The sequence below is a fragment of the Limtongia smithiae genome, assembly GCF_038497785.1.
Source record: "Limtongia smithiae strain NRRL Y-17922 unplaced genomic scaffold V1518scaffold_2, whole genome shotgun sequence".
NCBI classification, from domain to species: domain Eukaryota; kingdom Fungi; phylum Ascomycota; class Lipomycetes; order Lipomycetales; family Lipomycetaceae; genus Limtongia; species Limtongia smithiae.
In genome coordinates this window covers 1123391-1138593 of record NW_027117623.1, presented here as the reverse complement: position 1 = coordinate 1138593, position 15203 = coordinate 1123391, and the positions used below count along the sequence as shown (strand labels likewise).

Here is a 15203-nt window from a genome sequence, read left to right as displayed (position 1 = left end):
ACAGGTCACCGGTAGGACGGATCTATTTTTCTCTTTTGCCAGGTTCGTGATACGTGTTTGCAACGGACGGCTGTCCAAAGCGCTACTGGCTGGCATAACTAAGTCCGAAGAAGTCATCACAAAGCCCTCTTTCTTCTTGCGATTTTCGACGCCCAGACGCGTGCAATTTTTTTCACAGCAATAGCATCATGAGCACGCTTTCACCCCCACCGCCGAACACTCGATCGCGGACGTCGTCGCTCGGCCAGTTCTCGCTCGGCGACACCGCCGCGCCAAGTCTGTCGACGATGGAGCCGACGCTCACACAGATTCGGGGCAGCGAAAAGAGACAGCGCGCTCTGTCTGGGGCCATGCAGCCGGATTTGAGTCCAGGGTCGACGGCAGCTGTGCCTCTCGGAGGAGAGAAAGCGGTGAGCAGCACTGCGAGCACCGAGAAGACCCTTGGGACTCTGGCGTGGCTGTGGATGAGCTACAGCGAGGTCTCCTACAGAAAGAAATGGGGTGAGTGAATGGACCAGTTTTGGGGAACTCCAAGGTTTGTTGACTGACCGACGCGCTTCAGTGACGCCGCTGATTCTCGCGAGCATTCCACCGATTGCGTTTGCACTGTCGTCAGTGCACGACTCGACGAACCCGATATGGCCATTCCTGTGTGCGTCGTATCGGATCGAGCCGACGGAGGAAGGAGGCCAGGTGATGTATGGCAAGGGCCCGCTTGACTTTGCGTTCGTGTTCTACTACATGATTGTATTTTCGTTCATCCGCGAGTTTGTGATGCAGCAGATCCTTGAGCCGATTGCCAAGATGTGCGGGCTGCGTCGAGGCAAGGTTAAGCGGTTCATGGAACAAACGTACAGTATGGTATACTACGGCGTAATGTCGCCATGGGGTCTGTACATCATGCGCCACATGCCTCTGTGGTACTTCCAAACGCGCCCGATGTACGAGATGTACCCGCACAAGACGCACGAGTTGGACTTCAAGTTGTATTATCTCCTGCAAGCAGCGTTTTGGTCTCAGCAGAGCATGATCCTGTCATTGCAAGTGGAGAAGCCGCGCAGCGACTTCAAGGAGCTGGTTTTCCACCACATTATCACCATCGCACTGATCTTCTGCTCATACCGGTTCCATTTCACGTGGATCGGCATTGCGGTCTACATCACAATGGACACGTCGGACTTTGTGCTCGCGATGTCGAAGACGCTCAACTACTTGAACTATCAGTTCATCGGCCCGTTCTTCGGGTTTTTCATGGTGGTGTGGATCTACACCCGGCACTATCTGAGTCTGCGAATCCTGTGGTCGGTCGCCACCGAGTTCCGGACAGTGGGCGACTTCCAGCTGAACTGGGACACGCAGCAATACAAGTGCTGGATCTCGCAGTACATTACGTTTGCGCTTCTAGCGTCGTTACAAGCGGTGAACGTGTACTGGCTGTGTCTGATCATACGGGTTGCCTACAAGTACGTGTTCCTGAAGGTTGCGAAGGACGAGCGGTCGGACGATGAGGACGAGGAAGACGAGGTGCCAGGCGAGGAGGACAAGAAGGAGAAGTGAGTTCGCGAGGGTCTTGTATGATGGCGAGAGTTTGAACGTTATTTTGAAAAATCACGGGACCGCAGGCACGTGCACTGCGTGTGCCTGTAAGCAGCGCGGGGCTTGTGCCGCGGGTAGCCGCGGCAGCTGCTAAATATAGGAACCACGTGACGGTACGGCGGGTCTAAAGTTAGTATAACCGCCCAGCCCATCGTCGAATCCCGTCAAATATCGCCCCTCCCCCGCTTCCAATCCCCCCCTCACTGTGCACGCTCTCGCCATGGGCCGCCGCAAGATCCTCATCAAGCCCATTAAGGACGAACGCAACCGCTCTGTCACCTTCCTCAAGCGCAAGGCCGGTCTCTTCAAGAAGGCGCACGAGCTCTCCGTGCTCTGCTCAGTCGACATCGCTGTCATCATCTTCGGTGCAAACAAAAAGCTCTACCAGTACTCCTCCTGCGACACCCGCGCGCTGCTTGAACGGTATGCTCACGCCACTCCGCACGAAGCCAAGGGCCCCACCGATTTCAACCACGACAAGGAGGGCACCGGTGACGCCGAAGTTGCGACTGGCGGCGATGCCACTGACGACGAGAGTGATAATGCCACGCCCGACCCGCCTGCGCAGCGGCAACAGCAGCAAACACAGCAGCTGCTGCTGCAGAACGGGCAGCAACCGGGCGGCGTGAAGATGGAGTTTTCGCAGCTAAACGAGCCATATACGAGGCAGCGATCGGTTGGAGCAGGACACAGACGGTCCCTGTCACAGACTGCGATTACGAGTTCAGCTATAGCTGCTTCGCACTATATGCATCCATCGGTGTCGGATTCAACGTTTTACGGCGCCGCACACAATAAGCAGCAGCAGCAAACTCAGCAGCAGCAATTGCAACAACAACAACAACAACAGCAGCAGCAAACTCAGCAGCAGCAACAGCAGCAGCAACAACAACAACAGCAGCAGCAGCAGCAGCAGCAGCAGCAAGAGCAGTTACAGCAGCTGCAACAAGAGCAGCAATTGCAGGAGCAGCAGCAGCAGCAGCAGCAGTTACAACGGCAACAGCAGCTGCAACAACAGCAGGAGCAACAGCAACGTCAGCAAGAGCACCAACTGCAACAACAACAACAACAACAACAGCAGCAGCAGCAGCAGATCATTGAGCAGCAACAGCAGCAGCAGTTACAGCAGCGACAGCAAAAGCAGCAGCAACAGCATATCGCACAGAGCCATTTAAATTCACAAGATGGCCAACACAGCAGGCAGCTTGAGCAACTACAACTGTCGCAGCACCAACAAAGTGAGCATCAGCTGCAACAACAGATACTTCACCATCAGGCTCATGAACAGCAAAATCAACAACAATTACAATTCTTCGCTCACCAATATGATCGCTCGCAGCAGTACATGCAGTCGGACAATATGTCAATGCAGGATCTCTCTGGCCAGCAGTCACGACATACGTCGCTACAGTCTACGATGCAAAATTCTGCCAGCTCCGTTCCGTCTTCTACTCCTTCCAATATGCCATCACTGAGTCCGCCGAACTTTATCGACAGCAATATCGGCACACCAAACTCGATAATGTCAACGAACTTGCGTCCGAAGTTAAAGCTGCAGATTCCCATGGACGATATTTCGCAGGCCAGCAACACCGCAGGGGGCGCGGCGAATCATAGTCACCAGCAGAGCCAACAGAATGTGTCCGCGGGAACTGATTCCACGATTGTATCATCAACATCCTCACACGATAACCAACACAACAACTCCGCACTTCCTCTATCAGCTGCTCCAAAGGATTCTTCTTCTCCTGTTCTTCGGCTACCACCACCATCACCCTCAACCTACTACAATTCATCATCGCTAAGCGGTCCCGGGAATCCATTCGCAAGGCCATCCGGATCTACTGTGGCCGTCACAGCGGCGACTGTGCAGCATGTCTTCCAGCTACCGACATCTGGTCCGGCAACTGGGGGATTTGGCTCATCAAGTATGCTGTTCAGCACGCTCGCTGCCGGAGGTCGTGACCAGACGCCGATATCCGCTCTTCCAAGTCGCGTGATGGGCGACTTGCTTCCGTCGCCATCGACGTTCTTTTCCGGTGACTGGGATATCAAGAGCAACGCTGTGTTTGGCGATCTGCTACCGTTGCCTAGTCCGCTGCAGTTCCAGACGCCAGTGGTTGGATCAGCGGTGCATCCGTTTGGGAAGGGCTACTTAGGCGGCGGACCGAATAACACAGTGGTGGCTGAACGAGGCAGTGACGACGCTCCTGGCAATTCGCGCCGAAGAGGGTGGAGCGAAGACGAGGATGGTGCGGGTGTTGGCGGTGGAGATGCACACGACGAGAAGCGTGTGAGGATATAAATAGTCCGAAGGAGCATTTCTTAAAAAGTTTTGTGTGAGTGACGGCGGAGCGCAAGATGGTGGCAGGACTACGACGACATATAAAGACAAGAACACATTGTCTATTTTTGGTAGTATTACGACGCTTGCGTGTCCCTCGGCGATCTGACACGCGTCACCTAAACGTTTGTTGTTATTTTGATGATTCTATTTCGTCTTGCGTTTGTGCTTGTTTCATGATCACGGGTCATTCATGTCATTCCTTCATAGCTCCGGAGTGTGTTGTTTACTGTTAGTGCCTTATTGCATTGGATATTGAAGGCTGTCTTGCGAGGCTACATGAGTGTTATGTCGTTCATTTAGTGTTTATGTGTTTCTATTGGCGTCTGACGAGTTTTGATGACTGGTATCTATTGTTCTAGACGGGGAAAGTAATTAGATGTTGTATGTACATGTTCAGGTCTGTAATATATACGACGAATAATATAGAAGACTAGAACTTCGTGAGCTGCGCCGGCGTCTCTGTCTCTGGCCGGCCGCCGGATGACTCGAGCATCTTGACCTTTCGAGCGAGCTCAGACACGTGGATGTCCTCGTATAGATCATCATGCTGCGAATGCAATGTTGTGAGCGCGTCTGCTAATTTAAAGAGGTACTCCGAGTTCCGGCCCGACGGTCCTTCGGACTCGTATATGACTTTCGCGAGCGCATCGATATCGCGCTCGACGCCCGCAAAGGCCTCGTTATCCGGTGTCCCGATGTAGACTATGCAGTGCAATTGTGGTAAAGATGGATCCGAGGCCGTGAACGGAACAAAGTGGGCGGAGTAGCCATCCTGTTCGCGCAAGTCAAGAGCAGCCGAGACGGCGGGGACTTCGTCCGGTACGATCTTGTAAGCGATACCGAACGTTTTCTCGCCACTGACGTCAGAATGCGGATCGCCATCAAGCGACTGCCAGTATTCTCTTTCGACGAGCGTGACAACACGACCAGGCTGCTCAGGAGTGCCGCGGTGGTCATGCGAAAGCTGCCAGAAGCGCCGGACGTAGCCACTGATGTAGCCCGGCACGGCACGCTCGACTCCAAAAGGCGGCGGCTTGAAAATAAGAGAGCCGTAGCCAAAGATCCAGAAGTCGGTCGATGGAACTTCGGCGAGGGGGTCATGGAGGAGGATGCCTCCAGAGGATGTGGAGGTGGAGGAATTGCTGTTGGAGGCGGAAGGGACCAACCCCGACGATGCTGTGGTTACCGTTGCATCGTGAATGTGCATCGTCTCCTGTATCAGCAACAATCTATCAACTGTGGGCTGTTTGTGCGTGTGGCAGCGGCGTTGTTGGAGCAGTCGCGCTGGGAGGAGTGCAGGTACAGCGGCTGCCCATTAAACGTCTCCCAACGTGTCCGGCTGCCCCCTCCTCTCATTATTTCCGACTCTATTTGGAGCCCTCTTCTAAGGTTACCGCGCACCATTCGCGGATTCTTTTGGTTTGTAAGTATTCTCATTGCTGTGTCTCTGTGTCGGTCTCTGCGTGATGTCAATCTGAATTTTGGTCGTTGAGATTCACGCTGATGTCTTGGAGTCGCGTTCACTTAAGTGCTACTGCCGATTGTTAACTGTTGGCTGCTAGCCTTGTAAATGGCTTCTGTTTGCCCAAGCTGCTGTGTGTTTGTTTGAATATCTGCTAGAGTTGCACGCCACATCGCAGTTGATGTTCTAGAACACGACGTCCGAGATGTCTGTTCTACGCCTCATAGGATCCACATAGACTCCGGACGCTCGACGACCAGGCGCATTAAGACACAGAACGATTTGACTACAATTCAAACTGCAAGACATATTTCACTTGGTAACTTAGCGCAACCCAACTTACTTGAGGACAATCATTTCGAGTGATACTTTACAGAATAGTACATCAACACTCGGACAGGATGAGATTGCTGGATGGCAGTGTGCTCGAGGACGTACTGACGTCAATGCAACGAGTCACGGGCATGAGGATGATCACTGTATGGTGCTCTACTTCATGACAGGACGATTACGTCAGCGCAGCGATACATAAAGAAGAGGATCGTTAAATAATGGTCTACCTCTAGGACTCAATAGTATCAGCCTGCCAAGTCACGAACTCGAGAATGATCACTGGACCACGCTTCACTTCCTAACGTGACGAGCTACGACAATTGTTGGCAGCACTACCATGTATTATACATACACTGACAGCACTGCAACTCTCCAGTAGCCTGTTTACTTGGATCCAGTGGAACACTCCCGAACTGCCTGGACGTGATACATATCTCAAGTTGTAATACTGATTATACAACTATTGGCGCTTCTATTATTACTTGTACCTTGGAAAGTTTCGCTTCTTGCTACTGCCGCTGCGGGATCTTGTCGTTTGTCTCGATATTTGGGAGGCTGGATGGGATATGGAATGAGATGCATGATGACTTGGGTCATACAATCACACAATCAATATGATCAGATGTACTGTACCGTCAACCCAATGCTTAAAAACTCGAAGCAGTTGTAGGCATTCTGTTGCTTCGCGATGGGCGTACTGCGCGATCTTAGCAGGGTTTAGCTTCGATGCGCGGGACGTGCACATGTCTATCGTCCGTAGCAGACACACCGAAGACCTCCTTCTCAAACCAAAATAGAGCAATGAAATTCCTAAATATGTACACCAAATAAACACCCTATCATGCATACATAAACCTCACCCTCCATCCCTCGATCTGTGTTCGACTTTATCGCACCGCAACGGCGCGCTGCGCCAGTTCGACACCCACCGACGCTGCGAGTTCGTATAGCGACGTTTTCACGCGCGATAGGAGTCTCACTTGTGTGCCCATTGTTAACCGGGTGATCAGCTAAACAGATTGTTAGCAAGTCGACCAGTCATTAGGGGGCAGCTGCACATACATCGAAAGTAAGCGTTTCCTGCTGCCGCGAGAGATAAAGCAATACGTCTCCCGGGTTGAATTTTGTGCTGACTTCCTCTGACGAGATGATCCCTGGCATGGTTGTTTGGAACAGTGGTTTCGCCTTGACGTTGCTCCAATCTTCCTCTTCGCCATCTTCGTCGTTCTCTCCTTCATCTTCATCAACCTGCATCTCCTCTCCGTCGCTCTGCATCCGCTTCCGTCGCGCCTCTGTACGCCGCCACAATGCGCCTTTTTGCGCATCTGCTTCGGGACTCCGGACTTTGCAGTTGGCTGCAAATGACACATACTCTGATTTGGTGAAGAGCGAGTTGAACTTCTCTACAGGGTGGTATATGTAGGTTTCGGGGTCGAGGAGCTCGGACGGTGCGAATTGGGTTTTGTATCTCATCTTTTGGCAACTGTTCACATAGAATCCTAGACACAGGAGTTAGCTGACATGAGATGCCACGAGTGAGGAGGGGGGGGGAGCCGGAAGGGGTTACCGCACCCATGTGGTAAAATTCTTTGTCGATAGCGAGCGCCAATGCTGCCTCGCGACATGCGCTTAATTTCCCGAGATTGAATCTCGCGTATTCCTCCCTGTACATGAAGTACACACTCGACACCGTATTTGGCAGGAAATCAAGCACGCCCATGGCAATTAGCTCACTGTCGAGATAGTACATCTGATGCCACAGCCCGCTTCGCCCGCGGTCCTCAGCGGCGTAGACTTCGTCATCCGGCATACCGTGCTCGAATGGCCGGCCACACAAAAACCGCGTGAACGAAGACGGCGTGATCTCGCTCGGTTTGTCGTGGTGCGTAGTTTGCTGGTAGTGTGAAAAGAGTGCGAATTTCTCGGCGGTGAAGTCGGGAGCGACAATAGTTACGTAGAAGGAATGCGCGGGACGGGTGGGGGTGGCGGAGGGGAGGTCATGCGGTAGGAATGTCGTTTCGCATCTGTGAATCGCCGTTTCCAGATCAAACTGCTGATTATTCTTGCCTTTACTATACTCATCATTATCAGCATCATCATCCTCTCGCGCCCCTATTACGTCTCCCGTGAATCAAGAGAACATACCCCAGTGCAGCATTCCCAGGAGCGTACTTCTTTAACGCGTTCTCGTACTCCTCGCCCAGCACAAAACGATTAAACCGGTTAATCGCTTGCCGATGTTCTTTTGATGGCTTGAACTGTGCTACCGCGAGCCGTATTGCGTATTGCGGACAGCACGAGTTCAACAAGTCCGGCTTTGGCATAGTTAGCGGCACGCTCCCCGCACAAGTTCGCACAACGTCCTACCTTGTACAAGTACTTTCCAGATCTATTCGGACAAATTTAGCTTGATTCGATTAGGAATCAAACAGCAGAAGCGTACCTTCGAAATCCGCGGTCCATAAGCTCTTGGTAATCCTCGACCGTCAGGGACTCATACCCAAATGAGAAAGTTGCGCTACCGGCCTTGCTTCCGCAGTATCCACAATGCCGGTTGTATGTGTACGCGCCGGCATCAAATGCAGAAATCGGGGCACCTTTCAAAATCATTGTCGCTCGGGCTGTCTTGAGTCAACGGGGCGCGGGAGGGAGGAGTAGAGAGGAGGGAGAAATGCGAGACCTGGTTATGAATGCTATGGATGAGCCGCAGCACTGACAAACTGCTGTACGCAAGTACGCGCGACTCGCGCGAGATCTCTGTATGTCCTCAAGCGCATCTACTTCCTACAAAGTATCAGTAAGATATTAATTGAGCTATGATTTTAATCCAAATGCAACAAAGAATACCCAAAAATACATTTCTAGAAAACCTTTTTGATATTTTTGAACGGCCGTGTGAACCTGCTCCAATCCATCTGCCGCGCGATATAGTACGCGAAATACGGCACGACGAAACTCACGCCAGTAAACATTATATACAGTCCCAGATCTCGCCAGCGTGAGGAGTACTCCCAGCCGAGGTCGCGCAAGTAGTCGTCACCGACAGTGTACTGGCAGAACTCGCAGTTCTCCGTCGCGTTCGGGTTGAGTAGCTTTCCGTAGGTCGACGACTCCACCCACGCGCCGGCATAGTCTGAGCAAGAAGCGTATCCTGCAGGAGGGGTGAAGATCGCAAGTTCATCGCTCGTACACGTGACTTCCACGCCATGCTCTGCAACGACACCCATGCCTCTGATCGCATACGCAACTGGGTTCGCCCAGTAGATAAAGTACGAGTAAAACCCGTTCATGCTGGACTGGGGGATCGTGATGCCCGTGATAATCTGCGTGATCACGAAAAAGAACGGGTTAATAACACCCGCAGCGTCGGGTGAGGGCACAAACGCGCCGAGCGCGATCGCGGAGGCAGAATGCCAAAGCTGCATCAGCAGAATCATAAAGTATCCGTATCCCGCCGCCGAAGTGCCGGTGCCCAGATCGGGCATATACCACATGGGGAAGAAGAAGAGCACGGAAATGATAACCATGTAGGGCAACGGCACGACGAGGTATGCGGTAACTAGTGCGACCCAGGAGTACACCTTCGAATTGCGCTCACGCATCTCGTACAAGTCCCGCGCGAAAATGAAGTTGATTTCAAGCGAGTTGACGACAGGGATGATAACAAGCAGAGTGAAGAATAGTGTGAAAATACGAGACTGCATGCCGAGAATTGAGGCGTCGTTCTGGAAAAACAGCACACCAGCCGTTAATCCGGTTGCAAGCGCTGAAAACACAAACGAGTATCCTAAACTCGACGTGCGATAGATGATCAACCACAATCTCATCGTAACCGCCCGAATCTGTTCTAACAGTGGAGCTGCATACTCTCTCCCGTCGTCCGCGTCCGCAATGATCGTCATCTTCTTACGACTATCGATCAAATCCGCGATTTCCTTTTTTCGTTCAATAAACTCCGGCGACTCGATCCACGTCTTTGGCCAATCGATACTAGACTTGCCCGCGCCGATGACCTCCAGAATGTACTCTGCAGGATTGGAGTCCAATTCTGGCGGCCGCGCTTTGCGCGAGAAATACTCGATGATACTATTTCCGTTGTCGCCGATGGGACCGAAGTAAACTGTTCTTCCGCCTCGAGCCAGCAACAGCAGCGAGTCGAACTTCGACATCAGAATAGCGGATGGCTGGTGAATCGTGCAAATCATCGCGAGATTAGTCTCCATAGCGAGGCGGCGGATGAAGGACACAATCGAAAGAGAGCCCTCAGAATCCAGACCAGAAGTCGGCTCATCCAAGAACAAAAGCTTAGGCTTTGCCGCAAGTTCGACGCCGATAGTCACGCGCTTGCGTTCTTCAACCGAAAGTCCACTACCAGGAACGTCGATAATGGCATCCGCGATCGGACCGAGTTCCAAAAGCCGGATGATCTCCTCGACGTAGTCGTACTTCTCTTTAAGCGACACGTGTGCGGGCTGGCGGAGACGAGCAGAGAAACGAAGCGCTTCACGGATACTCTGCTTGGCCTCGTGTAAGTCTGCCTGTTCGACGAAACCAGTAGTTCGTTGGAAGGAGACGGGGAGAGGGTAGCCGTTCATGAGGTAGTCACCAGAGACGTAGCCAATACGCATTCTCTGGGAAATCGTGTTGAGCAGTGTCGTTTTACCGGCGCCTACGAGTGTTAGTTGTGTCGGTGAATAATGACATGATAAAATACTCACCAGACGGTCCCATGAGAGCAAGCAGCTTTCCGGGCATGGCGTAGCCCTCGATGTCATGTAGTAGCTGCTTGTCGCCGTCGGCAGTTGGCACAGTGAAATTGACTTCACGAAAGGTAAACAACTCTCCCCTGGTAGACTCCTTGTCCTCCTTGTCCTCCTTGCCCCTTTTCTCGCAAATTTTGTCATCATCTTGAGACAAAGACGAGGCCGAGACGTCATCCTCGATGGTGGTCGACATTTTGACAAACTGCTTTACTTGACCAGAGGACGAGTCATAGGTCAAAATCTCCGAGAAGATCATTTGACCAACAAGGAAGAATGCAAAGTAGCCAAACAAGATACCGAGATTGCGCCACATGTGGGCGTGAGAATACTGAAACTCGGTCTCTATGTAGGAGTCGCCATTGACGTACTTGCTTCCGCTGACGGATCCGGGCAGCGTACAAGCCTGGTTTTCGATGCTGACACCGTCAATTGCGGGAACCAGCTGATCGGAAGAGCACAGCATCTCGCGTCCGTGAAACTCGTTCGCCATGAGTGCCTCGAAGCCGTAAGTGATGGGGTTGATGTAGTACACCCACCGGTACCACCATGGCATCTTGTAGACAGGCCGCACGTAGCCAGTCCAGAATGCAAGCGCGTTCAAACAGGAAGACACAAGCCGTAAGCAGGCGTCTAGGTTGTTTGAAAACGCAGCGATGAAGCGGTAGAAAGACATGAGCGTGACAGTGGTGACGATGACAAAGAGGCAGTATGCAAAAAACTGACCCGGAGTGCGCTGCAGGTCAGCGAGAAAGTAGACAATGATGAGGTAGATGAGGATCTGAGAAATTACGATAGGCAGGTCCGAGATGGTTTTGGCGACGGACAGAGCGGCCGGCCGGAACATGCCAAATCCACGATGCTTGTTGTGCAGCGGACGCTGGAGGATGGTGCTGCCGGACTCGACCTGCAGCAACCAGCCGTTAAACACAACGGAAAAAAACATGATACCGCCGCGGTTGAAGGCACCTTTGGTCTCATTTGAGGTGTTGTAAAAGAGCGAGCCGATGATGAAGCCAATGGTGACGGAGTTGAGAAGCTTGATTTTCAGCAATGTCTGATCCTGCCATTGGAGTTGCAGCTCGCGCTGGATGAGGTAACGTATTTGCTTGAAGATAGAAACCGTGTAAGGAGATCTCTTACCGACGGCCTTTGACCGCTGGTTTGTGACTGCTTTGGTGAAGAGATCCGCGGAGGCGTGCTGGGTGCGGTGCAGCTCGGCTTCGTATTCGTCGACGTCATGGACAGCCTGCGCATAGTATTTCGACGCCTTAAACGCCGCCTCGAGCTCTTCTGGAGTCTGAGGAACTTTGGCAGTCCAACCGGCTTTGATTTGACGATGGCGGGGCTGTGTGATGGAGGTGAGGAAGTCGGCAGTGGTGATTAGGGGAGGAGCTTCGAAGCCGAGGTCCTCAAAGTATTGCCGGGCTTCATTGGCGGGACCAAAGAAAATCTGGTGACCGGAGTAGATCAAGCAGACCTTGTCGAATTCCTTGTAGATGCCCTCGCCTGCCTGATAGAGAGTGACGATGGTGGTGGAGTGGGTGACGTTGGTGAGGACGCGGAGCGAGCGAATGTAGTCGACTGCGGTGGAGGAATCGAGGCCGCGAGTGGAGTTGTCGAATGCAGCAATGGCAGCCCGGTTGGCGAGAACTTCAGCAATTGAGACACGCTTGCGCTCGCCGCCAGAGACACCGCGAGCCTTGGAGTCGCCGCCGACAAAAGTGTTGACAGTGTGCTCGATGGCAAACATCTTGATGTAAAGCTCGAGCAGTTTCTCGACAAATTGGGCCTCGGTCTCGTCGTTGGGACGAGTGCGTGGGGTCTTGAGGCTGAGCGCGAAGCGGAGGGTCTGAGCGACGGTGAGGGTAGAGAAGTGGCGGTCGTCCTCGTCGTTGAAGACAATCTCGCCACGGAACTGCTCGTGTGCAACTTTAGGGTCAATGCCGTCGTAGAGGATGTCGCCGTCAACGGAGACATAGCCGCTGCGCTTGTTGGTGAGGGCCTTGAGGAAGGTGGTGGTGCCAGAGCCAGGCGGGCCGAGGACGAGGAGCATCTCGCCGGCACGAACGAGGCCAGTGAAGTCGTGAAGAATTTTTTTGACGCGGGGCTTTGGCCGCAGAATGGGAAGCGCTGTGCGGATGAGGTCGAGTGCGAAGCCACCCATGTTGAAGATAATGGCGTCGGTGAAGGTGTAGACCATGTTGGCGCCGGCGTCGAGGCCGGTGACGGACAGGTTGCGAAAGGAGACGCCAATCTGGACGAGTCAGCTAGAGGCAGACGCAAACAGCAATGCGAGACTCACACGTTTGGGATGGACGCCATGCTGGCGGTCCTTTGCGGTGTCGTTGCGAATCCAGCTCTCGAGGTCAAAGACGGGGGGCTGTTCACCAAGGTTGGCCTCGGACCCGAGCTGGGACTCGACGCCGGTGGACGCATTAGTGCGCACTGCGGAGACGCGGGAGAGCTCGCGGCGGAGCTCTTCGAACTCGAGCTGGGCGACCGCGATGTCCACGCCGGGGCCGGCCTGGTCCTCGCCCCAACGGCCGTCCTCGACGGCCGGTCGGAGGTTCGCGGGCGTGCCGGAGCCAGACATGGAGGTTTGGCGGGAGGAGTGTGCAGAGGAGGCCAGTGGGCGGTCTATATACACGCGCGCAGTGTGGGGAGGAGGAGGACGGAGTTATATAAGCAGCGGCGAGCGGCGAGCGGCCTGTGCCGTGGGCAGTGCGCACTGCGCTGTGCGTTGCTGTGGATTAGGCGGAGCGCGACGCGCTTGCGCTGTGTCGAGGGCCCTGAGCCAAGTCGCTCCGCGCTAGGCTCCAACGGGCAGGCGCGGCCCAGGGGTGTGCGACACGGCGCGACACACCGCGCTGGCGCAGCCCTAATGAAAGCATGGCCGGCGGGAGGCGTTATCGCGGCGCTGCGTGTCGCATGCAGGGCGCGACACGCCATGCCGTGGCGGGCAGCACTGCCGGCCGACAGCGCGTGCGCTTGCGCGTGCCCACTGCGGAAGGCGTGTCGGCCGACAGCGCAGGCCTCCACGATGCGCGCGGCGGTTGTGATAAACGACAATGACCAATCACACCAAGGTGTATTATGCTACCGGCCTCGCCAAAACAAATATCTGAACGCCTATTTCCTACTCCGGCAACTACTGCCGGATCCAGATCACCGGGCCCTCTACCGCGCGCTCCGTATCCTCGTCGAACCCATCCCGCCACCGCCCGACCACCGCCTTGCTCCCCGGCAGCATCACCGCTTGGTGGATCCACCGCTGCTCCTCGAAGTAGTCTTGCTCCACCTCGAACTCCAACCGCCGCATGTAGAACTCCGCCCACCCGCGCACGCCCATAATCGGCGTCTCTATCGGCCGGATCTCCACGATCGACCGCCGCTGCTCCGTCACCCCCGTCAGCTGGTGCGACGTCCCGGTGCTCCACAAGCATATCGGCCCGCTGAAGTGCTCTGGCACATCCAGATGCCAGTCCACAATATCCCCGATGATCGACCGCCGCGCCTCCGAGCTCAGCGGCGCGCTCCTGAACAGCTCAAAGTCCCAGTAGTTGAAAAACGCATACGCTCCCAGAAACACGTTGCTTGTGTCGTCCCCCATGCTGTTGTCGCCCTTCTCTTCCTCTTCGGTCTCCGGCATCCATCGGCCGCTGCTGCTTTGTCCCGAGTCACCGAGCCAGCACACGGAACTGTCGTCGGCCATCGCTTCCGTCGTAGTCTCTCGCTCAAGCGTCGCCAGCGGAGGCACAGCTCCCACTGCCGACCTCCGCCCTCCCTGCCCCAGCGTCTCAATCGGATCCCACCCGCGACGGAACTTGCGCAGTCCGCTCTGGACATTCATCATCTGCCAGAACGTCACCAGCGCTGCCACCACGTACAGCTGCGGCATGCGCGTCACTGGGTGGAACAGCGGATGTCGCGGCGAGTCGTACACAATCCGGTAGATCGGGTCCAGCGGCGATGCGGGGATCCCCGGGAACCCCATTCCCGGCACGATGATTGACTTGATTAGATGCAGCTTCAGAAACTTGTCCTGATTCGGGCCCGCAGCATTCTCCCCCGCACGTGGCGTCTGCTGGACAAACTCATGTGGCAACGCCGACTTCTCGATCAGATAGCAGTTCCGCCCTGAGTGCTCCGCTATCATCGACACAATCGTGTCCAGGTCCTCGCTGTCCACGCTGCTGCGTGCGAGCACACGCCGCCGCTGCTTGTAGCTCTCGCCAAAGTCGTACAGTACCTCGCGCTCCTTAATTGCCTTCTGGTCGGTCAGCACTCGCTCCTGTTCCTCCTCCTCCTCCTCGCCGCGCTCCCGCGTGAAAAACACCGGGGCGTCGAACACGCTCAGGAACCGCGCGCGCCAGCTGTAGCGGTTCTGCGCCAGCGTCGCGTGGATCGACCGACACGTGGTGAGAAAGCTACACAGATCGCGGTCTGCAAGCTCCGCAGCCACGCACTGCAACACCTCCGCCGGCAGGTCTTCGATAGAGAGCACCATCACTCTTGCCGTGCAATCCGTGTGATCGTGTTCGCTGGCACATGCGCACAGCAAGCCGCTGCTGAGTCCGTTGCGGGTCTCGTGGCGCTTATGTCACCCTTGACAGAGCTCGAGCTCGGGAGAACGTACGCACTTCAATATTGCGGAGAGCTCCGTTGGCTCTACACACGCACTTTCCTCCGCCACACTAACCCC

The 15203-nt window shown here is 54.6% G+C and overlaps 6 protein-coding genes across 6 annotated transcripts; 2 read left to right on the top strand and 4 right to left on the bottom strand.

Moving 5' to 3' along the window:
- Positions 1-188: 188 nt before the first annotated feature.
- V1518DRAFT_425861 (TLC domain-containing protein) lies at positions 189-1557 on the top strand (the record flags this gene model as incomplete). Its single annotated transcript, XM_066905948.1, has 2 exons — positions 189-501; positions 563-1557. 2 exons carry the CDS (start codon positions 189-191, stop codon positions 1555-1557), a joined length of 1308 nt encoding a protein of 435 aa, XP_066761502.1.
- A 1038-nt stretch (positions 1558-2595) lies between these two features.
- V1518DRAFT_412551 (uncharacterized protein) lies at positions 2596-4371 on the top strand. Its single transcript, XM_066903121.1, has one exon. The coding sequence runs from the start codon at positions 2942-2944 to the stop codon at positions 3899-3901; it is 960 nt and encodes a 319-aa protein (XP_066761501.1). The 5' UTR covers positions 2596-2941; the 3' UTR covers positions 3902-4371.
- On the bottom strand, positions 4265-5220 carry V1518DRAFT_412550 (ChaC-like protein-domain-containing protein). The gene has a single exon (XM_066903120.1). It carries the CDS (start codon positions 5148-5150, stop codon positions 4374-4376), a length of 777 nt encoding a protein of 258 aa, XP_066761500.1. The 5' UTR covers positions 5151-5220; the 3' UTR covers positions 4265-4373.
- A 1147-nt stretch (positions 5221-6367) lies between these two features.
- On the bottom strand, positions 6368-8410 carry V1518DRAFT_412542 (arginine-tRNA-protein transferase). Its single transcript, XM_066903119.1, has 6 exons — positions 8182-8410; positions 8106-8127; positions 7884-8053; positions 7311-7810; positions 6801-7237; positions 6368-6748 (listed from the first exon to the last, which is right to left on the bottom strand). Exons 1-6 carry the CDS (start codon positions 8346-8348, stop codon positions 6626-6628), a joined length of 1419 nt encoding a protein of 472 aa, XP_066761499.1. The 5' UTR covers positions 8349-8410; the 3' UTR covers positions 6368-6625.
- A 120-nt stretch (positions 8411-8530) lies between these two features.
- Positions 8531-13239, bottom strand: V1518DRAFT_412540 (ABC-2 type transporter-domain-containing protein). The gene is made up of 3 exons (XM_066903118.1): positions 12804-13239; positions 10457-12755; positions 8531-10407 (listed from the first exon to the last, which is right to left on the bottom strand). Exons 1-3 carry the CDS (start codon positions 13092-13094, stop codon positions 8600-8602), a joined length of 4398 nt encoding a protein of 1465 aa, XP_066761498.1. The 5' UTR covers positions 13095-13239; the 3' UTR covers positions 8531-8599.
- A 321-nt stretch (positions 13240-13560) lies between these two features.
- Positions 13561-15106, bottom strand: V1518DRAFT_412538 (uncharacterized protein). The gene has a single exon (XM_066903117.1). The coding sequence runs from the start codon at positions 15006-15008 to the stop codon at positions 13650-13652; it is 1359 nt and encodes a 452-aa protein (XP_066761497.1). The 5' UTR covers positions 15009-15106; the 3' UTR covers positions 13561-13649.
- Positions 15107-15203: the final 97 nt, after the last annotated feature.

What these genes read in the sequence shown, in the direction of transcription:
- V1518DRAFT_412551 (XM_066903121.1), top strand. Translation starts at nt 2,942, where the DNA reads ATGCAGTCGGACAATATGTCAATGCAGGATCTCTCTGGCCAGCAGTCA.
- V1518DRAFT_412550 (XM_066903120.1), bottom strand. Translation starts at nt 5,150, where the DNA reads ATGCACATTCACGATGCAACGGTAACCACAGCATCGTCGGGGTTGGTC.
- V1518DRAFT_412542 (XM_066903119.1), bottom strand. Translation starts at nt 8,348, where the DNA reads ATGATTTTGAAAGGTGCCCCGATTTCTGCATTTGATGCCGGCGCGTAC. An exon ending in ATGGACCGCGGATTTCGAAG is followed by an intron (nt 8,128 to 8,181) that starts GTACGCTTCTGC and finishes TTGTCCGAATAG; the next exon opens with ATCTGGAAAGTACTTGTACA. An exon ending in CAAAGAATTTTACCACATGG is followed by an intron (nt 7,238 to 7,310) that starts GTGCGGTAACCC and finishes TCCTGTGTCTAG; the next exon opens with GATTCTATGTGAACAGTTGC.
- V1518DRAFT_412540 (XM_066903118.1), bottom strand. Translation starts at nt 13,094, where the DNA reads ATGTCTGGCTCCGGCACGCCCGCGAACCTCCGACCGGCCGTCGAGGAC. An exon ending in ATGGCGTCCATCCCAAACGT is followed by an intron (nt 12,756 to 12,803) that starts GTGAGTCTCGCA and finishes TGACTCGTCCAG; the next exon opens with ATTGGCGTCTCCTTTCGCAA. An exon ending in TGCTCTCATGGGACCGTCTG is followed by an intron (nt 10,408 to 10,456) that starts GTGAGTATTTTA and finishes TAACACTCGTAG; the next exon opens with GCGCCGGTAAAACGACACTG.
- V1518DRAFT_412538 (XM_066903117.1), bottom strand. Translation starts at nt 15,008, where the DNA reads ATGGTGCTCTCTATCGAAGACCTGCCGGCGGAGGTGTTGCAGTGCGTG.